Source organism: Aspergillus versicolor, assembly GCF_001890125.1.
Source record: "Aspergillus versicolor CBS 583.65 unplaced genomic scaffold ASPVEscaffold_12, whole genome shotgun sequence".
NCBI lineage: Eukaryota > Fungi > Ascomycota > Eurotiomycetes > Eurotiales > Aspergillaceae > Aspergillus > Aspergillus versicolor.
Window position 1 is genome coordinate 52,591 of NW_024467535.1, and position 24,812 is coordinate 77,402.

The 24,812-nt window shown below is 47.2% G+C and overlaps 13 protein-coding genes across 13 annotated transcripts; 8 read left to right on the top strand and 5 right to left on the bottom strand.

Annotated features, from left to right (window-relative positions):
• Positions 1-143: 143 nt before the first annotated feature.
• ASPVEDRAFT_141606 (forkhead box transcription factor) lies at positions 144-2,288 on the top strand (the record flags this gene model as incomplete). Its single annotated transcript, XM_040807765.1, has 1 exon — positions 144-2,288. The coding sequence occupies one exon, from the start codon at positions 144-146 to the stop codon at positions 2,286-2,288; it is 2,145 nt and encodes a 714-aa protein (XP_040672668.1).
• Positions 2,289-3,231: 943 nt separating this feature from the next.
• Positions 3,232-3,832, bottom strand: ASPVEDRAFT_141222 (BUD31 family protein; the record flags this gene model as incomplete). Its single annotated transcript, XM_040807728.1, has 3 exons — positions 3,232-3,375; positions 3,445-3,575; positions 3,661-3,832. 3 exons carry the CDS (start codon positions 3,830-3,832, stop codon positions 3,232-3,234), a joined length of 447 nt encoding a protein of 148 aa, XP_040672669.1.
• Positions 3,833-4,036: 204 nt separating this feature from the next.
• Positions 4,037-4,791, top strand: ASPVEDRAFT_46269 (Tim10/DDP family zinc finger protein). The gene is made up of 2 exons (XM_040813514.1): positions 4,037-4,240; positions 4,351-4,791. Exons 1-2 carry the CDS (start codon positions 4,141-4,143, stop codon positions 4,515-4,517), a joined length of 267 nt encoding a protein of 88 aa, XP_040672670.1. The 5' UTR covers positions 4,037-4,140; the 3' UTR covers positions 4,518-4,791.
• A 238-nt stretch (positions 4,792-5,029) lies between these two features.
• Positions 5,030-5,897, bottom strand: ASPVEDRAFT_88179 (60S ribosomal protein uL23; the record flags this gene model as incomplete). The annotated part of the gene is made up of 4 exons (XM_040818251.1): positions 5,030-5,117; positions 5,177-5,463; positions 5,539-5,600; positions 5,873-5,897. The coding sequence occupies 4 exons, from the start codon at positions 5,895-5,897 to the stop codon at positions 5,030-5,032; spliced, it is 462 nt and encodes a 153-aa protein (XP_040672671.1).
• Positions 5,898-6,081: 184 nt separating this feature from the next.
• Positions 6,082-7,161, top strand: ASPVEDRAFT_346219 (25S rRNA (adenine2142-N1)-methyltransferase). The gene has a single exon (XM_040810874.1). The coding sequence runs from the start codon at positions 6,198-6,200 to the stop codon at positions 7,068-7,070; it is 873 nt and encodes a 290-aa protein (XP_040672672.1). The 5' UTR covers positions 6,082-6,197; the 3' UTR covers positions 7,071-7,161.
• Positions 7,162-8,445: 1,284 nt separating this feature from the next.
• On the top strand, positions 8,446-10,639 carry ASPVEDRAFT_346412 (translation termination factor eRF1). The gene is made up of 3 exons (XM_040810878.1): positions 8,446-8,964; positions 9,026-9,075; positions 9,134-10,639. Exons 1-3 carry the CDS (start codon positions 8,841-8,843, stop codon positions 10,352-10,354), a joined length of 1,395 nt encoding a protein of 464 aa, XP_040672673.1. The 5' UTR covers positions 8,446-8,840; the 3' UTR covers positions 10,355-10,639.
• A 127-nt stretch (positions 10,640-10,766) lies between these two features.
• Positions 10,767-12,064, bottom strand: ASPVEDRAFT_46273 (prephenate dehydratase PHA2). Its single transcript, XM_040813515.1, has 2 exons — positions 11,865-12,064; positions 10,767-11,806 (listed from the first exon to the last, which is right to left on the bottom strand). The coding sequence occupies exons 1-2, from the start codon at positions 11,916-11,918 to the stop codon at positions 10,925-10,927; spliced, it is 936 nt and encodes a 311-aa protein (XP_040672674.1). The 5' UTR covers positions 11,919-12,064; the 3' UTR covers positions 10,767-10,924.
• A 110-nt stretch (positions 12,065-12,174) lies between these two features.
• ASPVEDRAFT_141546 (uncharacterized protein) lies at positions 12,175-15,206 on the top strand (the record flags this gene model as incomplete). The annotated part of the gene is made up of 7 exons (XM_040807759.1): positions 12,175-12,880; positions 13,068-13,280; positions 13,888-13,924; positions 13,977-14,177; positions 14,256-14,307; positions 14,712-14,744; positions 14,829-15,206. 7 exons carry the CDS (start codon positions 12,175-12,177, stop codon positions 15,204-15,206), a joined length of 1,620 nt encoding a protein of 539 aa, XP_040672675.1.
• Positions 15,207-15,588: 382 nt separating this feature from the next.
• On the top strand, positions 15,589-17,297 carry cbf5 (pseudouridine synthase CBF5; the record flags this gene model as incomplete). The annotated part of the gene is made up of 5 exons (XM_040807750.1): positions 15,589-15,688; positions 15,786-15,942; positions 16,009-16,669; positions 16,703-16,927; positions 16,983-17,297. 5 exons carry the CDS (start codon positions 15,589-15,591, stop codon positions 17,295-17,297), a joined length of 1,458 nt encoding a protein of 485 aa, XP_040672676.1.
• A 518-nt stretch (positions 17,298-17,815) lies between these two features.
• Positions 17,816-19,211, top strand: ASPVEDRAFT_56433 (FYV10 family protein; the record flags this gene model as incomplete). The annotated part of the gene is made up of 4 exons (XM_040815208.1): positions 17,816-17,869; positions 17,939-18,478; positions 18,538-18,732; positions 18,780-19,211. The coding sequence occupies 4 exons, from the start codon at positions 17,816-17,818 to the stop codon at positions 19,209-19,211; spliced, it is 1,221 nt and encodes a 406-aa protein (XP_040672677.1).
• ASPVEDRAFT_46282 (25S rRNA (uracil2634-N3)-methyltransferase) lies at positions 19,104-21,032 on the bottom strand (the record flags this gene model as incomplete). The annotated part of the gene is made up of 2 exons (XM_040813516.1): positions 20,575-21,032; positions 19,104-20,265 (listed from the first exon to the last, which is right to left on the bottom strand). Coding segments are annotated over exons 1-2 (1,190 nt in total), but the record flags the coding sequence as incomplete, so codon positions are not given.
• A 600-nt stretch (positions 21,033-21,632) lies between these two features.
• Positions 21,633-22,947, bottom strand: gmtA (GDP-mannose transporter; the record flags this gene model as incomplete). The annotated part of the gene is made up of 4 exons (XM_040810696.1): positions 21,633-22,072; positions 22,129-22,500; positions 22,559-22,646; positions 22,708-22,947. 4 exons carry the CDS (start codon positions 22,945-22,947, stop codon positions 21,633-21,635), a joined length of 1,140 nt encoding a protein of 379 aa, XP_040672679.1.
• A 673-nt stretch (positions 22,948-23,620) lies between these two features.
• On the top strand, positions 23,621-24,322 carry ASPVEDRAFT_33172 (thioredoxin domain-containing protein; the record flags this gene model as incomplete). The annotated part of the gene is made up of 1 exon (XM_040810697.1): positions 23,621-24,322. The coding sequence occupies one exon, from the start codon at positions 23,621-23,623 to the stop codon at positions 24,320-24,322; it is 702 nt and encodes a 233-aa protein (XP_040672680.1).
• Positions 24,323-24,812: the final 490 nt, after the last annotated feature.

Below are 24,812 nucleotides of genomic sequence, written 5' to 3' on the forward strand. Positions count from 1 at the left end.
TCTTTTATTCTACGTCAGCTGCTAGGACAAGCGATTGCAAGCGAGAAGTCAATCACGGAGCAGTTTTCTAACCATCTCTCGAGTCGCAGCGCGTAAACGGGTTCTAAGCTGGCCCGGAACGGAGCTAGTCTGACAGCATTACCATGAGCCCGAAACAACCCGTACAACGAGCGCGTTCATTGCATGATAAGGCAACGGCCAAATCACGGCCTCGATTGGAACCATCGCTGTTGCCTCTGAAGCCTGTTGAAAATCCATCATCAAACCAAGATTACGTCCTCAATCCGACTTCGATCCCGCCCAGCAAAGTGTCACCTACAAAAGCCTGTCGCGACCCGCGAACTTCAGCCCCAACTCAAGAGCGATTGGGGTTTGTCCCGATCACTGCCCCTGCAACTCCTGCATTTACTACTGATTCTCCAATTAAAAAAATACCATTTGATACTTATATTCATCCGACCACCTCATCCGTTCCAATGCCGCATTCTGCCTTGTTCACAACATTCTCCAGTGTCAACACGGAAAATAAACCTTCATTAGAACACCAGGGCGCAGACATGTCTTCTGCAGAAAATTTTGCTGATTTTCCTGAGCCATCTCTGCTCGCCAAGCAGTCCCTCAAACGATCACTTTTGGAGGCGGCACCTTTGAAAGAGCGGTCAAAGAAACAGAAGCGCGAAGAGCCTACAACAATGCGACTTCCAGAGCCCCATGAGCTGCCACCAATTGAAGACGACGGCACGAAACCCCCCTACAGTTACGCTACTCTCATCGGAATGTCAATATTACGTGCTTCTAATAGAAGATTAACCTTGGCGCAAATCTACAAATGGATATCAGATACGTTCTCATACTATAAGAACAGTGATCCAGGCTGGCAAAATAGCATTCGTCACAATCTCAGCCTGAACAAGGCTTTCATTAAACAAGAACGCCCGAAAGACGATCCTGGAAAAGGAAACTACTGGGCTATTGAGCCAGGCATGGAAGCACAGTTTATAAAAGACAAGCCTTTGCGCCGAGCGACGATGTCCAGCATTCCCCTACCTGTCGTGCCACAGCGGGAACTTGTACACCCACAGGGCTCAAGCACGACCACTTGGGCTGTACCGCCACCCGCGCAGCCTTCTGTTACACAGAGCTCTAAGCAGATGGATTTGTCTTCTGATGCCACTCTTCCTGCGTCTGATCCTGCCCTCCAGGACGACGCGGGTGACGAGAGTGCAAACTGTGCAATGAAAATTCCCCCTCCACGATCTTCGCCTCCACAGCCAATTCATTCGTCTCCTCCCGTTGCACCGCCTCGATTCACGCGTCCCGGAACTCCGCCAACTCCTTCGCTTTCTGCTGCTCCTAGCAATGGCCCTCGGCATCGTAAGCGAAAATCAAACGCCATGAATGACAGTGGCTACTTCTCATCACTGGAATCCTCTGCGATGCGGTCAAACAAGGCTAGCCATATCTTGACTTCTGACCTGGACATAGAGCCGCCTCGCATCAAGCGTGGACGGGCAGAAGAAGAGATTGCGCGAATTCGAAGTTCCTCGCATGATGCCAGCCCGAGTCATTCTGGATATATGAAGGAAGCTGGCGTAATTGTCGGGTCTTCGCCTATCCGCAACGAATATATCAGCATGCTGCCACCTCCAATTACACCTTTGATCAAATTCAAGAAGCCTGCAAAACCTCCGCCATCAGTTTCTCCAAACACTAACCTTAGAAATCATCGCAAGAAGATCCAGCAAATGGTCAACTCTCCCATTAAACATTTAGGTCTCACCGAAGATGACCTTCCGTGGAGTCCTGCCTTCAATATCCAGGACGAGACTTACACTCCACGTGATAACCTCCACACTTCGTTCGACGTGTTTGCCGATGCGACGGCGGACCATATATCCACCCCTGCTTATGGTTCCCCCGAAAAGCGCTCGATCAAGCGGAGTCGAGCAGATGCAAACGGCTCTAGTAGCAACGTACTATCGGATATCACGACAATGAGCGCCAACAACCGGATTGGGGGCCACAAATCCTTATCGCCTAGCAAATCAAAGGGCCTCCTTTTCCCAGAGTCACCATCGAAACTACCTGACCCCGGACGCTTCATTGATACTGCACATGATGATTTTTTCTCGTTCCATCTTTTCGACGACAGTCCTCAAGAGTTAGACGGTGTAGATCTTTTGCAAGGATTTCAAAAGATTGGAGGTTCAGGAAAGGACGACCCGTCGAGAGCTCGACCTCACGTCTCCCGGCCTCATTTTCAGCGAAGCAGTAAGGCGCTGTTCTGAGATTCCATGCCTATTTTTCGTTTTCTCGCCTGTTTTCCATTTAAGGAGCTTGCGCCATCGACGCAAGAACCCTACTTGACGCGAATTCTGTTTCAAATTATTCTATTTATTTTCCTCTTCGCCTTTGCAGCTGGCGTCCCTGGTTTTGGTCGCGTACATATGCTCTAATACCTAGTACCTCTTTGGTTCCAAGGTCATGGTTTGGTGTTCTAGGGCTATTCTTGATTTCTGTTCAACTTTTGGCGCTTGTGTGCATCGTTCTTCCTGGTGTTCTTTGGGAAGGCAAGGTTTGGTGTTTTGTCTTTAGCTGGCCTCGGAACGATCTTATGACGACCTTTATGATGATATTTGTTAGGATGTACATGAGTATGCAATGTTCATATGAGCTTGTTCTTTCACATTGTTATTATTGTCATTCTCACTCCCCGTGTAACGCGTGTCTGTTATTGAGAATGCTATTTAGTCGCACACGGCATTTGTGATTACATAAATCACTTGTAGCAGTTATAGATGGAACACTTATTTGTGCAGGCTTGAGGTTATCATCGAGTCCTCGAAGCAGAGTTAAATATGGCCGTATTTGATGAAGCCTTAGAAAAATGATGAATAGTGATAACCCCAAGTGTCCAATCCCCGGCGGATGGAGTATGCCGGACGAAAGCGAGACCCACGATCTTGGCCAAAGACACCTGGCCGGCGAAATTGGCGCAAGAACAAACCCTCTATGGAGTGTCAACTGTCCAAATTTGGGTCCATCGGCGGACTCCTAAGCTAAGTATGTCGGACTCTGAATTCGAAGATCAAGCCGATATCCCCAACTACCAGTCACGTTTGGCAGGCACTCTCGTTATCCTAGAAGAAACACACCGAAGGCCTTGATGCAACTCTCCAATAGCCAGTGTGACCAATATAATGTACAGACACGGCCCAAGATTATGGTACCCTAGTCGCTACTGGCACAGCCTCGGCATCCACAGCTCACACACTGTATTATTTGGTCCTCCTTGAGTTGGGCCTTCGGCACCCGGCAAATGCAAGTAGCATTAAAGTTTGTTTCCTTTGTCTGAATGCAACGGAGGCAACAAAGCTACAGGAAACGTTAAATCGAGTACCTGATCATGGCCATTGGTTTTTTTTTTTTTTGGTAACTTCATACCTTTTCATACCCTTGCTTCTTCCACTTCGCGATCAAGTTCGGATCCGCATAGCCATTCTTCAAGAGCCAGTCGTAGAGTTGTTTCGATATAGCCTCCTTCTCATAATATAGATCATAGATGTATCTTGACCCTATCGTCCACGGCCATGGTATTAGGTTAGCTGAACTGAAACACCTATATCCAAATAAGGCGCGGCTATAGAGCGGCGCACTCACGCTGATGGCTAATCTGGAAAATGGGCCAGAGCATCTCGTGTTTCTTCTTGCCCTCATGCGGTGCATTTTCGGCGTCCTTCATTTTATTGCTGAATTCCAGGAGGGTGTCTTCGATGTCATCGAAGCCTGCTGGGGGTGGCTTGCGATTGCGAGATGTGCGGACTGGAGGCATCTTTCAGATATGCGATCTTCGAGAATATGAGTGAATGAGAAAAATGAAAAAGAGCAAAATACGAAGCTCTGAAAAAGTGGGCGTGAACAAAGGTCACCTTTCGGAGATATTGAATGGGCGTTATCGGATACGCAAATTGCTCACCGCCTTAGTTTCCAAGCGCGATGTCATTTTTCCGGCGACGGAAACCCAAGAATATCTGATCAAGAACCTGTGTCTCATTTCCCCCAACTTCTTGCTTCCCGAACCCATTAGATACCACCGCCCTTATAGATATCAGCGATACTATCTCTTACATCCACGACAAAATGGATCAGTCTCTCGACGTCTCAAAGCTCAGCGATACCGACAAGAAGGAACTGAGCCAACACCTTCAAAACGAATCCCAAAAAGCTGCGATCCAGCAAAGTATGCTACCCTTCACTCGAATGGATCCTGATACCTTCTATCAATTATTACCACTGTCCTCTTTGGTTGTATATTTGAGCTAATAAATGCCTCGCCTCGTTATTCTCTAGACGTCCATCACCTCGCAGACACCTGCTGGAAGAAGTGCATCACCTCGAAGATTACATCTGGCCGCCTGGATAAGAATGAAGAAGCATGTGCATCAAACTGTGTTGATCGGTGGATGGACACAAACCTTGCTGTATTGAAGCACTTGGAGACTCTCCAGAGGCAATAAATATATAATTTCCACCTGGGTACAGTATGTGCGGCGGTCTAAATGGGTGGATGATGGAGTAAATGGCCCGATACCTACGAGTATACTTACCGTTACGTGACTCGAATTATATCAATGTCTTCTATTACGATTTGATAGACTTGGGCAGTGGACTGTTCGGTGGGCGAGTGCCGGATAAAATATGTACTATATCAATGGAGCGATCCTTCGTAATTATACCAAATTCCCCTCTGCCAGTTGCATATTTCGCAAGAAACAGAGCCCCCATTATTTCGCAGTAAATTCATGTGCCAAAAACCTAGGTTTCCAGCGCTTTTCATAGCTAGTACTAGTTTCGGAAGGTTGGAGTTTTTAAACTGTTGGACTTCTACACATGGAAATCTAGTGCATCAAATTCTTTTGTTTTATTCATTCAGCCATTGTATCACACAACTGGAGCTAAGTGTATGGCTGGTACCCATGCCACCGCGCAAAAGAAAACCGTTTCCCAGACCCAAAAGACAATCAATCACTTAGACAATTGCTAGCTTGGTAGCAGCAATGTCAAGAGCGTCAACATCAGGGGTAAGGCGAGCGAATGCCTTCTTCAGTCCATCGGGCCTATAAAGCGTTGATTAGACACTGTTTCCGCTCGCTGACCACAATAATCTGGGACGTACCTGACGAGTGTGTTGACCTTGACAGTGTCAACATCGTAGAGCTTCTTGAGAGCGGCCTTGATCTGGCGCTTGTTTGCCTTAACGTCCACAATGAAAACAAGGGTGTTGTTCTCCTCAATCTTCTTCATGGCGCTCTCGGTGTTCAGAGGATAGAGGACGATCTTGGCGGCGTCGAGACGGGGAAGGTGAGGGACGGACTTGCGGGGGTACTTAGGAGTCCGGGACAGCTGGAGAGTCTTGGGGCGGTGGAAGGTAGTTGAGGTGCGGATCTTGCGAGTCTTGTGCGCCTAGTTGAATTGGATAAATTTTAGCCAGATTTCTCCAAGGGGTGTTTGATCCCATATTGGTATATATAAACGTACGCCTGCACCCTTCAAGACTGCCTTAGCGGCAGCGCCGGCCTTGTCGCTGGGCTTCGACTTGCCTGTTCATAAAACGAAATGTAAGCGATTTGTATAGACGAGTGTACGTTCAAGTCCAACTGCCGTGTGCCTTCGAAACAAAACCCTCAGAAACACAAGATATCACAAGTGCGAGGCACTATTACATTCATCCCGTCGTATATTGCGCGGGATGAGTATGAAGAGTGGGAGTCTGAGAAATGCCATTTGACAGCACTCCCTGCTCTCGCACACATCTCAAAATTGGCAAAAAAGAAAATTGCAAATTATATCTGGGTCGTTCGACTGTGCATACCTGTCTTCTTCTGTACGGGTGCCATGGCTGTCGTTTGGCGCTGTTGTCGTGATTGTCGCAGTGTCGAAAGTCGAATTGTTCGAAGTGACTTCGCTTAGCAAAAACCGTCGCACTGTCGACTGTGGGTCACATGACCAGCCCTCTTCGAAATCCTTGGCAGATTCTCCACATCTTGACCACCGCCTTGTTTTCAGCTGGCAGATAAGGAGGCGGTCTATAATTTTGGAAGCCAGGCTGAGAATCGGCAATTGTCTCGCGTTGATGACGATTGGTTGATTTTTTCTTTCTCGTTAACAATTCAATTCTTGGGCATACTCCAGACAACATGCCTATAAGGAAGCAGAAGAGCAAGCGCCCCGTGCTGCTATCTCGCACCCGTCCTCCAACGGTCCGAAAGAGGGATGCCGCCTTATCAGCAAGAGCAACGCGGACTCTCATACGTTCCCATCACAAGCTTCTCAAACAGCGGATCCAGGCACTAAAAGTTGGTAACAACGATTTAGTTGACAAAATCGACGCCCAGATAGAACTAAATGGCGGCTTAGAAAGCTACCAGATTGCAAGCAAACTCGGTCAATCGCTTGACCGGGGGGGCGACTCTAGCAAAGTCCTTATTGATTGGATAAATATTCGCTTGGGCGTTTCGAAGAATACTTCTTCCAAGCTTCGAGTTCTCGAGGTCGGTGCACTCAGCACCAGGAATGCGTGTTCTCAGAACGGACATCTTGATGTCACGAGAATTGACTTGAACTCCCAGGAGCCTGGGATCTTGAAGCAGGATTTTATGGAACGACCGCTTCCGCAGAGTGACGACAGTCGGTTTCATATCATTAGTCTTTCTCTGGTGTTGAATTATGTCCCAGATCCAGTCGGCCGAGGAGAAATGTTGAAACGCTGTGTAGCTTTCTTAACAAAAGCGCCACTGCCTGGCTCCTCTATATCTATCGTACCTAGTTTATTCTTGGTACTCCCTGCACCTTGTGTCATAAACTCCCGGTATCTCACAAAACAAAGACTACAAGACATCCTGACGAGTATGGGGTTCTCTTTAGCAAGACACAAGCAAACATCAAAATTAATTTACCAGCTTTGGGAGTTTGGTGGAGGCTATGAGCCCAAACAGTTCAAAAAGGAAATTTTGAACCCAGGAAGAGCAAGAAATAACTTCGCAATCGTTGTGAAAAATGGAAGCAACTGAAAATGAATATGCGTTTTATTGTCCACGGTGATACAGCTTATTTTGAAAGAATCATTTCCTGCGGCAGGAGTGCCCGGACAGTCCGGGTTATTGCGAGCACTGAAGAGACCAATCCAAAATCTGCACCTTCTGATTGATGCCATTCCCAAACATTGTCAAATAGAGCGAAAGGGGCAGATTGATGCATACGGTGAAGCACGGCGCGGAACCCATCAACGCCATTATCCTATCGAAGAACAGGGAAACGATTACCATCAAGTTCGAATCAGCACTTTGGATGTTTGGCGAAGTAATATTTCTCGACTCCCACGGTTGGTACTTAGCTCAACACGAGGCCGCAGAGAACTTCGATAGTGACCGGCAGCTATTAAATAGATATTTCTAGTTGATAATATGTTTTTTCCAGTATTATTTGACAACGGTAAGACCTAGGGGTTGAAGATTTGGGGCAACTATCCCAGGCCGCTATCCCAGGCCGCAGAAATACCCTATTTAGTCTGGCTCGAGTATTTTACAAAGAATGGGAGTCGGTATAATACTAGTGTTCACCGGTTCAAGCAAGAGGGAGGTGGAAGGGTGTACAAAGGGAAAGGAGTGGAAATATGGCATCTTATACAATGCCTGATCAGGCCGGTCAAAAGTAGATAGCATGCAGCGGGATTTAGCCGCGAAGGTGGCCATTTTCAGCGTTCTTTTATCACTAGTTGAGACATACAGAGCACTTGCTAAAGTTGAGTGTCAACATCTTGCAAGTTGACGCTTCCGTATCAGCTATACAGATCATCCGGAGGGTTATTAGTTACTATAGTTTCCTGTATACTTCTCTTTTTCTATAGCTTTTACTACTAGTTCTTGTTTAGCTTAACTAACTAACTAATCTATGAATCATATTGCTGCCGCAGCTTGCTACACAACACAATAACTTGGTAATGCTTAGCAGGTGCAGGATACGCCTATGTAATGGGATCCTTGGGCCGCTGGAAGTTACAGGTGGAAAGGCGGCCCCTTACGGTTTCTGTAGCGGTCATTTTCAGTGTCAATTTCATAGGCAAGGCTCATATCCTAGTAGTTGTAAGTTTTATCTCTCCAATAAGTAGGAGTGTCGACCATGGGCCGACGCCGCAGTGGGCGGAATGAAGACTACAAATAGCTGAGATTGGGTCATATGGAATGACACCTCCCAAGCCATTCTACACCATCCTCATAAGATCTTATATTTTGTTCCACTTCGACGACTGCTAGATGTTTCAAATAATTTCAGTAACGACACATGCAAGCAGAGTTCAGTTAGCCAAACGGGCTTCCAGCTCAGCCCAAGTCAAGTCCAACCTCCGGAGGCGGCAATGCACAATTATTAGATAATCAGGTACATGAACTTGTGCCTCACTAACCGCTGCGATGGACTTAACTAAGTTAACTAACTGATTTCTAGCGAGCTTACATCATCCGTCATAGGCGCCCCTCATAAATTACAATGCGGCTGCCACCCCACTGTGCCTGACGAATTTTGTTAAACACCCCGCTGGACTTGGACGGCAAATCTACCAGCCTCAAGGTATGTAACGTCGTTTATCCCTACTGTTATTTCTAGTTTTAGAGGCAGTTCATTCTTGACTTCCAAGTATTTCGTGGCGTTCCCCTTCACCTCAATTAGTCAGCCCATGGAAACCTCCTTTTCTCAAATCATGGCACTAACGTTTGATCAAGAACCAGGTGGCCAATCTACAAGTTTCAAACTAGGGCCATACAGTACCGTTGCCCTCCCCCAAAATGAGCGCGGTCCAGCAGGCGAATGAGGCGGAGAAGAATATTGAGATATGGAAGATCAAGAAGCTCATCAAGCGCCTTGAGGCTGCCCGAGGAAATGGAACGTCAATGATTTCTCTCATCATCCGTAAGTATCCCGTTTTTTTTAAAAACTGGTATTTGGTGAGTTGCTAACACCGGCACTTTAGCTCCTAAGGACCAGGTATCCAGAGCGGCAAAGATGTTGGCTGAAGAATTCGTCAGTTTTATCCTCGACCCCAAAGTGGACATGGATAGCATCTAATATTTATGCATAGGGAACTGCCTCTAACATCAAATCTCGTGTAAACCGTCTTTCTGTACTCTCCGCCATTACGTCTACCCAGCAACGTCTGAAACTTTATAACAAAGTTCCCCCAAACGGCCTAGTTGTCTACTGTGGTGAAATCATTACTTCTGAAGGAAAGGAAAGAAAAATTAACATCGATTTCGAGCCCTTCAAGCCAATCAACACGTCTCTTTACCTCTGTGACAACAAGTTCCATACAGAGGCCCTGAGTGAACTGCTTGAGTCAGACCAGAAATTTGGTTTCATTATTATGGATGGTAATGGTGCTCTTTTCGGTACCTTGAGCGGTAATACAAGAGAAATCCTCCAGAAATTGAGCGTTGATCTACCTAAGAAACACGGTCGTGGTGGTCAGTCTGCCCTGCGTTTCGCGCGTCTTCGTGAGGAGAAGCGTCATAATTATGTCCGAAAGATTGCCGAGTTGGCTGTGCAGAATTACATCACCAACGACAAAGTTAACGTTGCCGGTCTCATCCTCGCCGGTTCTGCCGATTTCAAAAACGACTTAAACCAGTCCGATATGTTTGACCAGCGACTACAAGCGAAGGTCATAAAAGTCGTTGATGTGTCATACGGGGGGGAGAATGGTTTCAACCAGGCGATCGAGCTCTCATCTGAGACTCTGAGCAATGTGAAGTTCGTCCAAGAAAAAAAGCTTATCGGAAAATACTTCGAAGAAATCAGTCAGGACACAGGGAAGGTCTGCTACGGTGTCGAGGATACCCTGAAGGCCCTAGAACTAGGCGCGTGCGAAACCCTGATCGTGTACGAAAACTTGGATATCACTAGATGGGTTCTTAAGAACTCCGAGGGTTCCGAAGTGACTGTCCATACCACCAAGGCTCAAGAGGACAATAAGGAGTTCTTCCTTGACAAAGATACTGGTGCAGAAATGGAAATCGTGGACCAAGGTTCCTTCCTTGAGTGGCTCGCCGAAGGATACAAGGACTTTGGAGCCACGTTGGAGTTCGTTTCGGACAAGTCCAGCGAAGGAAATCAGTTTGTTAAGGGCTTTGGTGGTATCGGAGCAATTCTCCGGTACAAGGTTAATTTCGAACAACTTGCTGATTATGATGACGAGGATGAATTTTACGACGGTAAGCGCAATTGGCGCCATTTTTGTCGATTTCGTGCTAACAATAACCCTTCCAGATTGACGGTTCAGCGGCCTCGCAGGGAGCGAGGATGAAAGGCCAAAAGTTTCCAAAACGGATCTTTTGACGGCTCGCCCGATGCATTATAAACGCGGCTCGGAAGGCGAAACCGTAGCTTTCGCGGTGGATACCGTGATGCGACCTGGACAAAGCTTTGTGCAGCTGCTCAGAGGTATGCCTTCATATCTTTAATTTGATATGTTTTGTTTTAACACGCTCTAGGGCCATCCAACCTCCGTAGCATGGTCACCAATGTTGCCTACACATTCTAGGCCAACGACCAGGTGTAATTCGCAAAAGGATGGTGGATTCGTTACGCATAAATCTACAACCATTCACCTCGCGAATTGTTGCACTTATGCGTTTTGAACTAGCAGTTAAATTGTTTTGTTCTGGCAACCCTCTGGAACCAGAGTTGCTCTAGTTTATGTCGAACTTGTGTCGTATTATTTTACTCGGGGAAAATTGTTTACAAATAGACATTTTGTTTTCTATAGTCCTCCATAACCAACGTGTAAAACTAGCTTTCTAGGGCAGTTAGCAAGATGGGATGAGAGTACCGTTACGGAAAAAGTATGATATATCGATCAATGCTAATTCTATTGTCAGGTAGCGACAAGCCGATTCGCCCATGTTCCCAAGTGCTTGCAATTCTCGGTGACCTTCGTCAGGCTATTCATGATTTCAGGTACAACTTCCTTGCTCTGACCGGTCTCACTTTCTACTAGGAACACATATTTCCAGGCTTGTAATTGACTTGGCCGCGTACTTATGCTCGTAAGATTCATCCCACAGTCTTTGAAGATCAGCAGTGCATCCGCCAGTGTCCCAAGGGTGTCCTGAGGAACCATGAATGAAATCAACGTTTTTTCCGTTTTGGAGGCTGTCAAAGGTTGTTTCTCGGCAATCGACTGTCCGGCAGATTCAGGATGAAAGTGAGTCAGATGTTTTGACTTCACATTCCTCAGCACTAAGAAACGAGTAGTATTATTGGTTGTGTCCTCAATATTTTTCTCCAAAATATCCAGACCGTAATGCTGCCCCGCAAAGCCACTGGCTATGGCGGCGTTGACCTCGGTTGTTGTATTCAACACAGTCTCGCCAGCCTTTGATGTCGACGACACATCTTGCCTTTCCACGCCTCTGAAGTGTTCTGCTAAAAATTTCTCGCATTGACCCCATGCCTGCGGATGTGTGTAAAGCTTAGTGATAGAACTGTAATCACGTTGCCCTGCAGGAAAGAGGCCCTTTCGAGCCAAAAGACAGTGATGTACTGTGAGATAATACTCGCTGCACACTTTCACGTCGCTGTAATCATCATTGCGATCCACGAGAAGGTCCAATGTTTGAATGACTGATCCATTCGTTGAGTTTTCAAAAGGAACAATCGTATAGTCCGCCCCTCCATTCTGAACGGCAGCGATAGCATCTGCAAACGATAGACAAGGTATAAGCTCAACGGAGTTCCCAAACGTCTCAACGGCGGCCTGGAATCCTTAATTAACGACGCCAAAGGGCTTCAATTACGGATTGATTGTGCCTGACCTGGTGTGAAAACGATGCCGAGGGCCCTAGGAATGTTACTTTGAGAGGAGCCATGGAGTCATAAACAGGTCTCCCTTTCAATTTTAGTGATGGTGAAAAACTCCCTGCTTTGGCTGAAGCCCGGTGCAATGAGGCATTAGAGTTCGCGCAATATTTCTGTCTTCACTCAACCTGCAGATCATTTGTGGGATGCTCGAGCCTCTGCGGTACCGGTATTGTCAGACAAACAAGTCAAACTTCCGCCACAGACCTGTGGAATACTAGTCATATCCCTTCGAGATTGTACAACTACTGCCACGAGGCTACCACCATGAGAAGGGCGGTGATATCAAGGCCTCTAGGCGTAGCCAATCGGCGAGGTAATTTTTGTGCGAGACGAGGGTATGCGTCCTCGTTACCGGAATGTTTATACCAAGATTTGACATCCCGCCAACTTCCTTTATTCTTTGATTATCTCCATCCTCAGCCCTCTCACCTCTTGGATCTAACATTAACAGGCTTATTTCCCAAATTAGACGCATTCCCTCAAACGCAAACCACTCTTCCAACTATCATCCGGCCTTCGCCTTTACCACCGGCCCACCACCTAGTCTACTTCCCTCCACAAGTCACACCGTCCCAGCTCTTACCCGACGGCACCGATACCCTGCATTCTCCTGGTGCGCCCTTCAATAGGCGACTATGGGTCGGCGGCGGGGTTAGATTTGCAGCTACAAATAAATTAATGCTAAGCGGCCGCCGCGCCGTATGTATTGAAGGAATCCGCGATGTTATTGTCAAAGGCCAACAGGGAGAAGAGAAAATATTTGTCAAGATAGAGAGGCAAATAAACACCGTGGGAGAAGGCGAGACTGAAAATGACATAAGGAAACGAATATGGAGGAGTAATAACAAGGATATGGGAGAGCACGCCCCAGTCGTCGAGGACAGGAACCTGGTGTTCATGCGCGATAAAACCGCCGACCAATTAGACCGGGATAAGGCGAAGTTCTCTCAGGTCTCCAAAACAATTAAATGTGTGTAGAGCTCAACTAATGCTACAGAGTGAAGCAGCTAACCGCTCTGGCGCCACCAAAGCTCCCACAAATCCAAAGTTTCGATATCAGATCAAGCCTACTCGGGCGCTACTTTTTCGTTTCTCAGCCCTAACTTTCAATGCACATTTAATTCATCTTGATAAGGATTACACACGAGACGTCGAAGGCTATCGGAACCTACTTGTGCACGGTCCTTTGACATTGACCCTTCTTCTTACGGCCCTCTGCCACCATCTACATGGAACGGGCCTGACTATCAGCGACATTGATTACAAAAATTTGGCACCCCTCTATGTGGAAGAGGAGTTAGCTATCTGTGGCAAGCCAAAACCAACCAGAGATAACGCCTGGGACGTCTGGATCGAGGCAGGTAACGGAGGTGCAGCCGTCCGAGGCACTGCTCATGTTGGCGGTGTTGCAGTTTGACCCTACGCTTCATATCGCTGATAAGCTGCGAGAAAGTGTAAGGTAACTTAGAGACACCTTCAAATTACTCCAGACGCCCACCAATCATACGCATAATGCAGAAATTTTTTGACTGCGTTCTTACCACTGTTCATTGCCTATTGCTCCAATACCATATAGTCTTGCGTTCTGTGCATTTAATGACATAACGATACAATAGCTATCTCGATGATTGTCTCGGTCAAATTGAAATAGTAATGCAGATAATGCTTACCTCGAGATTTACCGTGAAGGAGAAGACCATATCTCATGCAGCTTTATTCTTCTGGGTTGTGGGTCGGCAAGGCTCTAGCGGAACGGAATAATAATCTACCAAAGGCCAGACAGTCGCTTAAATGTCGAGGTCAATCTTTTTTTCCCCTCCTTTCTTCTCAGCCATCGGCTTTGGTCATTTGTTGTCCTATAAACAACTTCGTGGTCCCTGGACACAGAATGTGGTGTCAACAACGAAGCTAACCTCACGGATCACGATTTTCAATTTGATATAAACCGTTATTTGAGCTCATTACTTATCTCAGCAGCAATGGATGACTTTCGGGCTCTTCCTCCCGTCGCCAGGTATGTACCACTCCCATCTAGAGATTGTTTCTCTTCTAATCTATGGTCCAAGCAGGACACTTACTGCACTCACATTTATTGAGTCGGCATTAGTTCACAGTCAATCCCTCAGCTATTATTTTGTCCCCCTTATCCCGAAGCTTCTTTTCAAATTTCGTCCCGAGATATGGAGGCTATGCACACCATATCTCTTGACAGATCCAAAGCTGAATTTTGTGTTTGACCTCTATTTCAGTATGCCGGTCAACATGGGGTTTTCTTGTCGTTTACGCTAATGTGCCGTAGTGTACACATATTCCAGCAGACTTGAATTTGGCTCGCCTCGATTCAGCAATCCTGGAAGCTTTTTCGTCTACGTGCTTTTCATTGCGTCTGTTATTATGGTAAGTCCAAGATATCCTGGTAGAATGTATCTACCCGATAAATTATCATATATTATCCCTGTTATGCACTCTACATCTTGCTTCATACCTTATATCAAACCTCGCATATCTGCCCGCCCAGCCACATTCTAGCTGAAGCGGTTCCTGGAACCGAGGAAGATCACCCCTACATCGCATATGGTACCTCCTTCTTTGATCCTTACAGGGCCATGTACATGTGGGCAAGGTGGGACCACCAGTGAGATAGCCTACGTAATGAACCAGTTTACGCAGGTGGTTTTGGTGCCCTACACTACTCTAGACAGTGCTCCTACATAGCCATGTACCTGACTTGTAACATTTCTGCGTTCCACAGTTGCAGCGGCGCCTTTATCCCCATGCTAACAGCGTGAAGCTTACCGCAGGGTTTTACTTGGGAGCCGGGATATTCACGCAGGGTGAGTTTGTTGCGGTATTTATATCTTGTCTTATGCTAATTCCCTTCAGCCTTGATCCTGGCATTCGCCTACACGTACTCTCAGGATAACAAGGGCACTAGAACCATGTTCTTCGTAGTCGAGATACCCACCTTACTCCTGCCCTGGGCGAGGCTTGCCCTAACTTTCGTCATGAAGGGGTGGTACTCCGCGTCTATTGAATTTACAGGAATAGTGGCCGCTCACTTGTATGACTTTGTGACCCGCATATATCCGACTTTTGGTGGAGGGAAAAACTACATTGTCACACCTGCATTCATTCAAAGATGGTTTACTGGGTCGTTGCGAGGAGGCCGGGAACGCGTGTACGGTCAAGCCTACCGGCCTCCGAACGAAGCGGAGAATCCTCCCCGGGGTTGGGCGTCGTCTATCCGAACTGCCTGGGATACCAGGGGCTCAGGACGCAGACTCGGTGGAAATTAAAGCGTGTACCTAGGTAACCCGTCATAGACCATCAGAAAAACCTTTGCAAAATAAGTGAATATACAGTACAGTATAAGTTCTTTTTTAAAAAAAAAAAAAATTAAAAAAAAAAAAAAAAAACATAAATGTAGACTAATACATAATTCAGTCACAATTTTTCTTTTGAGCGAGGTTGATGGCACGTGAGTAGCAGTATTGTATTCGCTAACCCGATTGGTCACTGGAGCTCTTGTCGCACTTGAAATTTTTCTGGATCTTCTTCACTCGGAACAGAACAAAATCTCGGGCCAAGGGAGTGCATTTTCCCGTACTTTTCCTCAACGCCAACGTTCAGCAGTCTTCCTACCTACAGTGAGCCAGCCTGTTATTGATAGCAGTCGCAATGGCCTTGGAAGCGGTGGACTACACAATCAAGCCGGAGGCTTCAACCTCCAACATTAGCACGGAAGACTGGCCGCTGCTGCTCAAAAATTATGAAAAACGTATGTTTTGTTAATGCTCTTCTTCGGTCTCTATAACTCTTTTGTGCGAATTCTCGTTGCATTTACCAAAGTAGCTGTTACTGATCTCACTTTTTAGTCATGGTCAGGACTGGACATTTCACTCCCATTCCCGCCGGCTCCTCTCCTCTCAAGCGAGACCTCAAGTCGTACATAAACTCCGGTGTTATCAACCTGGATAAGCCCTCAAACCCGTCCAGTCATGAAGTTGTTGCTTGGATGAAAAGAATACTGAGGTAAATCTTGTCTTGAGGAATCGTTTTCAAACACAATGTGCTAAAATATCGTTTTCGTTGAAATAGGGCAGAAAAGACCGGGCACAGCGGTACACTTGATCCTAAGGTCACCGGTTGCTTGATTGTTTGCATTGACCGTGCTACTCGTTTGGTTAAATCCCAACAAGGTGCCGGAAAGGAGTATGTCTGTGTTATCCGCCTCCACGACAAAATTCCTGGTGGGGAGGCTCAATTCAAGCGCGCTCTCGAAACTCTTACCGGTGCTCTCTTCCAGCGCCCACCTTTGATTTCTGCAGTCAAGCGCCAGCTTCGCATCAGGACAATCCATGAGAGCAAGCTTTACGAGTTCGATAATGATAGACACCTTGGTGTTTTCTGGGTCAGCTGTGAAGCTGGTACTTATATCCGTACCCTCTGTGTTCATCTTGGACTCCTCCTTGGTGTTGGTGCCCACATGCAGGAACTGAGACGTGTGCGAAGTGGAGCTATGGATGAAAACAAGGGCATGGTCACCCTGCATGATGTTTTGGACGCGCAGTGGCTATACGATAACCAACGGGATGAAACCTACCTGCGCAAAGTTATCAAGCCCTTGGAGTCTCTTCTCACAACTTACAAGCGTATCGTTGTGAAGGACAGCGCAGTGAATGCCGTCTGCTACGGTGCTAAACTGATGATTCCCGGTCTCCTGCGTTTTGGTAAGCTATTCTATTTGAGCGCTTGTGCAGTGAGTTCGGTTCGCTAAAGCTCAATTACAGAGTCCAATATCGAGCTCGGTGAAGAGGTTGTGCTTATGACCACCAAAGGTGAGGCTATCGCAATCGGCATCGCCCAAATGTCAACCGTTGAGCTTTCTACCTGCGACCACGGTGTCGTTGCCAAGGTTAAGCGTTGTATCATGGAACGCGACCTTTACCCTCGCAGGTGGGGTTTGGGTCCCGTTGCGTTAGAAAAGAAGAAGCTCAAGTCGTCTGGAAAACTTGACGTAAGTAAATTCACTTGCAGGCATGAAATCTAGCTATACTAACCTTGATTTTCAGAAATACGGACGAATGAACGAAGCCACCCCGGCCAAGTGGAAGTCCGAATATAAGGATTATAGCGCACTAGAAGAAGGCTCTGCACAACCCACTGTTGAAGTGGCTCCCAAGGAAGAGTCCTCGCCTGAGCAAAATGATTCTAAGATGGAGATTGATGACTCCAAAGAAGACGATGAGAAGAAGAAGCGCAAGCGACATGAAGGCGAGACTGCTGAAGAGCGTGCTGAGCGTAAGCGCAAGAAGAAGGAGAAGAAGGAAAAGAAGGAGCGAAGGAAGTCGAAGCAGGAAAAGGATGACAGCGACGAGAGTGATTAAGTAGTTTCAGGAATTCACTTGCCAAATTCGGACACTCGTCGTGACAAATACTTATTCGCTTCCGACGAAGCGATTCTCGGGCAGGGTTCCTGTATCATATTTGTTTCTTTTATTGGAGTCTTGGGATGAAAAGGGAATGAGTTTTAATTTGTCTGGTTTCTACACATGTCATTGTCCGTTAACCGCAGAGCTAGTTATAAAACATGTACCAGATTATGCTCTGAGACAATCACACCACAATCAATGTAGAATTCGAGTGTAAATCGATATAAAGCGTGAAGGTGAACGAAATGTACAAAGCAATTCGGCCCGGGGAGGTGTAATACCTTACTTGAAGCTGGTCGGGTGTCGTGATCTCTCCGCGCCGACCGACCAACCAACGACAGACATACTCTCTCAACGCCGACCTCATTATCAACTCGCTGCAGCAATCCAACACTACCAGATCTTTACATATATACATCCAATTAATACAAACGCCCCCGTCTCTCAGAGAGTACGGAGCTTCCATCCTTACCATGGCCGCAGAGCTCACGTCAACGAAGCTCAATGCGGAGAATCACCTCCTCCTAGTATCACACCACATCCCAACCCCGCTTTATATACATCACTTGGATACTAACACGGTATTTCCCTGACAGGATCAACCACTCCTCCGATTGCCCCATGAACTCGCCCGAAGAAATCTCAAGTCTATTCAGCGAGTCGTTGAACGGGAAAAGGAATGTGTCCTTCCTTCACTCAAAGACGCGGCGAATGCCGCAATGTTCAACCACCAGACGCCTGAGCAAACCCTTGCCACACTTGACGCTATGATATCCCGCATGCAGGGCCTGAAGCGGAAGATGGAGAATTTGCATCAAGAAGAGAAGAAGGTCCATCTCCAGTCGAGGAAACGTATACAACATCTTGATCAACTCTACCACATTCCCAGCTTGACGGACGTCAAATACGATCAGTGGTCAAGAGTCCGGTTAGACAGGCTCGTAATTGACCATATGCTGCGATCAGGGTATACAGGAAGCGCTCAACAGCTTGCTCGAGAGAAGGATATCGAGGAGCTTGTGGATCTCAACGTCTTTGTACAGTGTCAGCGGATCGCCGAAAGTCTGCGCCATGGAGAAACCAAGGACGCTCTGCAGTGGTGTAATGAGAACAAGGCGGCTTTGAAAAGGAGTCAGGTAAGTACATTTAACGTTCTTGGTACTCCATTATTCGGAGCCTAATATGGTTGTCGCAGTATAACCTGGAGTTCGAGTTGCGGTTGCAGCAGTACATTGAAATGATCAGAACAAGAGATAGAACAAAGTTTGTGGATGCAATGGTGCATGCCAGAAAGTATCTCGCCCCATATGACGAGACTCAATCGGCCGAGATTCATCGAGCTGCTGGTTTGCTTGCTTTCCCTCCAGACACAAAAGCCGAACCTTACAAGGTATTTTGATTTTGCCTTCAAAATCGGATTGATCTAACATGGCCTAGTCGATGTATGCCTCTGAACGGTGGATATATCTTTCTGGCTTGTTCATTCGCACCCATCATGAACTTCTTTCTTTGCCTTCGCGGCCATTGATACATATCGCTTTATCAGCCGGCCTTTCCGCCCTGAAAACGCCCTCGTGCCACTCAGCTTACACCTCTTCGAGTTCTAACCCTCATTCGATAACTACTTCCGTGTGCCCTATATGTTCGACCGAGCTGAATGAACTTGCTCGAAATCTGCCGTACGCCCATCACACGAAAAGTTACGTCGAAAATGACCCGATTGTCTTGCCAAACGGCAGAGTATACGGTCTTCACCGGTTGCTAGATATGAGCAAGAAGCTCAGCTCCATCGACGCAGGCAAAGTCAAAGATCCTATAACAGGTCAGATATACGACGAGAGTGATATGAAGAAAGTGTACATCATGTAACGGAATGTATGGTGTACGAACTTCATTTTTAACTCAATATGCCTTTATACTATGCCGTTATACAGTTGTGGGGGCCGGACATAGCGGGTATTATACTTATTGTTGTACATATAATTTGCAAATACTACCTAATCACTCTCGGAATCATCTGTTTCCGCTGATCTCTTCCTCCTCTTCCCCGTGGCCCCAGACGCAACGGGGTCGTCTTTCTTGAGCTCAAACACGTACGTTCTAGCTTCCCTATCTTCACCTCGCCATCCTCCTCTTCCACCATCCTTCCCTTCAACTTCCCCCAGCGTTCGTGTGTGAGAATATCCACGATAGCACGCCCACGGGAACTTAAAACTTGTCACAACCCGCAATCCTGCATGTCGTGCTAGATCCTTAATATTCCATAGCGTGTAAGGTTCCCCCTCGAAAAGCGTTATCAATACCTGGCCGGGTTCCGTTCTCCGCTCGTCTTTCGCCTTGACAGTGCCGTCATCGTCATCGCATTTTGCAATCGCGTCCTCACCAGACCCATTTTCATCTGTATCAGAGCCCCACCCATGCTCCTCATCGTCATCATTGTCGTCAACTTCTTCAAGTCTCTCCGCCAGAAGAGGTATACACGCCTTAAAGAACGCAACAAGAAGTTCCTGGTTCGCCCTAACCTGCCGGTTCACATTCGTCGAAAGTCCACCTACATGCGGGAAATTAAAGCATATCACATCCCAGGGCCCAGCCTTGTCCTTCCTCTCATTATCCCTTCCGGAATCTGTACTCCTTTCTTTCTTCCAAGTAAGTGTTTTCCGTTCTTTTCTGGGATATCCAATTCGGACATTCTTCCCTCCGCCGGGTGCGGTGCCGAGCTTTTTCGCGTCTACGGAGAATAACACCTTCGGGCCTTGGGTTTCGCCATCCTTGGGCTTCGACAAGTTGTCAACGATATCGGCGATATTCTTCTCGGCTTGAGGGTATTTGGTGTAAAGTGCCTTTTCCGAGTCGTAACATGTTGCCAATATGTGTCTGCATCGGTGATACGTGGCTAGGGAATGGGCGAACGAGAAATCCCCTATTTAGGTTTTAGAAATGTCAGTCTTCGGTTTCATGGGGGCGTGTTCCTTAATAGGACATGGACGCATATGGGATCTGTTATCGAGGAAGCAAAATCGACAAAGCAGCGCACGAGTGAGTAGGTTGCCAGAAAGCCGGCGGGCGTGCATCAGTAAGCATATATACATATATCGATTTGTATAATCTCGATATCTTTCCGGCAGGTACGCTCGCAATCTCCGCATAGATAATACATAGGGCAGCAACATTCACACGCCATTCCAAGCAAACAATGACGAGAAGTGAAGGGTAGAAAGGGATAACCCACCCTCCCCGACCAACAGTATCCGATCTGTCCTCCGGAATGGTACAATCGGTCTTCTGTGCTGCTTGTGCTGATGTTTCTCATTCTTCCCAGCCGGTGCCTTGTTTTCCTTATTCCCACTAGTATTGCTGTGGCTGTGACTGCTCTTTGTGGAGAGCTTCGCAAACGAGCTCATTTTGCGATGCTTCTTGCCTGCTCCATGGCTCGTATTCGGGTTGGAGCGCGCATGTTGGTGTTGCTGCTGGACTCGGGCTCTTTTTGGTTTCGTCATGGGCTTTTTCGTTCTGGAATTTTTGTTCTTCTTTTACCGGCGTCAAGGCCAAACAGCAGTATTCGGAGATATTCGGGGGGTTAAAATAAATTAACAACAATGGCAATTAGGGAAACGTGGGTGAAAGCGTTGGGTTTTCTATCTCGCTTTTGATACAAAATTTAGAGTTGGAAGCTTCGTCGGGTCTCCCACGCCAGCGGCGGGCCGAGACTCGACAGAACACGGAATATTTAAGGCCGGGACGTTTTAACGGGTCCTACACAATATATCGCTTCCCAAATAGATACAAGAATGAAAATGTGTATAAAGATAGAACTAAAAATAAAACTAGAAAATAAAACGCTTTCTATACCCTAATTAAATAATATAAATAACAATATATACAACATTCATCACCAGACAGTGGACATCGGCTTTGTTCCACGACCGACAAACTCCACGCGTGCCGGCTCCAGTGAATCCAAGAGCATGAACGCGAAGCAAACCCCAGCATCACTAAAGGTTACTACACTGGTGATGGCAAAGGGTGCTGTGTTCACTGCGAGAACAAGGGCATTATAGGGGGCATCAGGTGAGCTCAAAGAATATAGAACGCAGGGTGCAGCCAAGTCGGGGTTCTATCCATGAGCAAAATTTTGTACACAGCCACCAACACCTACTGACACGGAATCAATCGCAAATAAGCCATGCCTGCAATATTACTTTCGGGGCACAAAACTTGCTTTGTCGCATATCCCACAGTGAAAACTGGACCGTGGGCGACTATGTCTCTGCGTTAAGGGGTCATGATTCACGAGCGCAACGAATCCCTCATGCTCTGGCTGCTGGCGCTGACTGGGTTGGAGGTTGGCAAAATTCCGACCTTTGGCTTGGCGTTTTGTTTGATCTTCGCAACAGCGTATACGATGCCACTAACAAACCCAACTAGAATGGCGGACACGCTAGGGAAAGTAACTGGGGCGTCGAAGAATACCAATCCAGAGATAGCGATTGGAAGCTTGTTGAGGGCGCCGACCATTGAATAGGTGGTAGACGAAGTGACACGAACACACCAGGCGGATGTATATGAAATGAACACCGTAGACAACCCGGACAGGATCATGGCAAACATGATGCCGTTGCGGTCAGCAGGGGGAAAATTCTGGGTGACATTCGCAGGTGACCAATCTTCCAGGAAACCGGAACATACGATGAGAACAGGAATCGAAAGGAGGTTGTTGTAAAACATGGCTGGATGGGTGACAGGTTAGAGTAATAAACTTAAGAATCACCGTAGAGGCACTCACTATCGAAATCCTTGAAGTTGGTCAACTTGATCCTCTTGCGCATTCCCAGAACGTAAGACGACGTGCAGAGGCAGTTAATTAACATCCAAAGATATCCGGCATTCAAAGTAGAAACTTTTGACGTCGCATCGCCATTACTTTCAACTGCGTGTTTAATGTCGGCCCAGGCAGCGATGAGGGAGCTGAAAACCATAAGTCCGAACGAGAAGAGAGTGAGATTTGTGACCGAGCCACCAAACCACAAGACTTCTCCGTATGCGATTAGGATGATGGTCAGGTTTTTGAAAATGGTGTAGACCGGGATCGAAAGGAATTGCAATGCTTTAGATCCGGTGTAAATCATCCCAATGAGTAGGAGAGTTATGGGAAACCCTGTACAAAACAGCCGTCAGCTTCGTCGGGAGACACTAATGAGCTCTAAGGTACGTACATTTTCGAGCCTCGTCTAGGTTGAAGTCACGATATGTTATAAGGCCACAGTATTTGCATGTTTGTATGGCAGTGATGCACACGAGAGACTAAAACCGGTGCATAGTCAGCATATAACAATCCTGGCGTTTTTGGAAGGTCCAAGCATACCTGCACACAGAGAAGGAAAAAATTTAAATTGAAATCTGCAGAAAGCACGTATTTATTCATGACAGTCATCAAAATGGATGAGCCACAGTACGCCAGAACGGAGAGGGCAGCATTGTTGGCGACTGAATTGGACGAGGAACTCCGCGACTGAGGCGGCGAATGCGGCGCCTGAAATTTTTTATTTTCGTCCAGCTTCTCCATCTCAATCGCGTACTCATCAGGTTTTCTGTTGTCCGCCATTTTGGAAGTCAAGGCGCTGGAACGTCGATAAGGTGTCTGGGGTTGAAGCGGCGACAAAGGGGGATCCCGCAATTAAGCGATCGAAAAACCAGTGGCGTGGCAACGGACGCGAGATTTGAGGCTATCGGAGTGTCTCGGAAGAAAGAGTGACAAGGCGACTAAAGAGATCGAATTTGGGTAAAGAAGAAGGAAGCTGTAAAAGGTGCCGCGTGAAAAGGGTGTGAGGTAGGACAAAAAAGTTGCTGGCAGTAAGTAATTAAATAACGTGACAATTCATCTGCATCGAGTTTGGCGCCACCTCCGGAAACGGTGCGCAGTTCTTGGATGGATCTGAGGTCTACGTTCGCTTTCCGAGTCCACTTGGGGGTAGTGCAACTGTGCAATGATTGCTGTGGATTCGGCTGTATGGGTTGTGCAAGAACCAACCAGTATTGGTGCTACAGGTGCTGCCTCGTTTTGTTATAGACTGATCTCCTGGATCGGCGGTGTTTTCGCGCAGATTATTTATATATATCTCCATCACCTCCTTTAAGTAATACGTAGTATATTTTCTTCACCCCACTACCATAATTCACCCCACCCACTCCTTGTCTTGAAAATAACATCCTGCAGGCCAGTAGCCTAATACCCATAACACCAAATAAACGCAGAAGAGATATACCACAGCTTCGCAATGTCCCATGATACCACACCCCAACCGCGTCAACGAGACATAAACGAGCTCGATCTCTCCGATGATGACGCCGTGTTCAAAGCCTTAGAAGAAGAGGACGACACCACCTACCGTGCCCATCGCATCGAACAGCTCAATGCCGAGTTCGCGACATCGCAAAAATCTAACAACCAAAGAACCACCCTCATCGAAGACTCTCACTACCCGACCCTGAAAAGCGATCAAGCCCTCCTAGACTTCACCACCCAGGCACAGCGATGCGTAATCCACTTTGCACATCCGGACTTTGCGCGCTGTGCGACCATGGATGAACACATTCGGGCGCTCGCGGCACGGCACCAAGACGCGCGATTTGCAAGAGTCGACGTGCGTGAAACGCCGTTTGTCGTGGAAAAGTTGAAGATAAGGGTTCTTCCCTGTGTGATTGGGTTTATGGACGGGGTGGCAGTGGAAAGGGTGCTTGGATTTGAGGGATTGGGGTCAGGGGGCAGCGATGGGTTGGAAGGGTTTAGTACGGCGACCCTAGAAAAAAGGTTGCTGGTGAAAGGGATATTGTCACATACAAGGTTCAATGCCGGAGATGATGAAGGATCAGAGGAGGAAAGTGATGGCGAGGAAGACGATTCTGGAAAACGAAGGCGGGGTATCCGGGCTGGGAATACGCGAGCCATCAAGGATGACGATGACGATGACTGGGACTGAGACGAGCAGCGCAGGTAGCCTAGCTGCACAGCGAACACCGCACGGCGGCAAGGCAGCCAACTATCAGCTAAAGCCTGAAGCCGCTTACATTTTCTTCATACGATCGACTTGGTGTTCGCTGAGCCCGAGACGAAAGCATCTACCCAATCTCCAAGCAGCCTTTTTCATGATAATGGACTGCTACTGGATTCCATCGGTACCTGTTGCCTACACCAGCAAAATGACCAAGTTGGCGTCATCGCCAGCCGTTCTACAATTAAAAAACCGACTTGTAGATAAAGACAGCCGGGCACGTACTTCGTCAAAATATCGGATGATGTCATGTCTCTGATATACCAGAGAATAATAGCGTGCAACTGCTGCTGGCTCTATAGATTACTAGGAATGGGGGTTGGGATGTGCTCCAACTACCCAAAGCTGAATCGTGGGATCGCCCAACAATAACAGTTGCATATAGACATATTCTGAGATGGTAAAGTGCCGGGGAGCC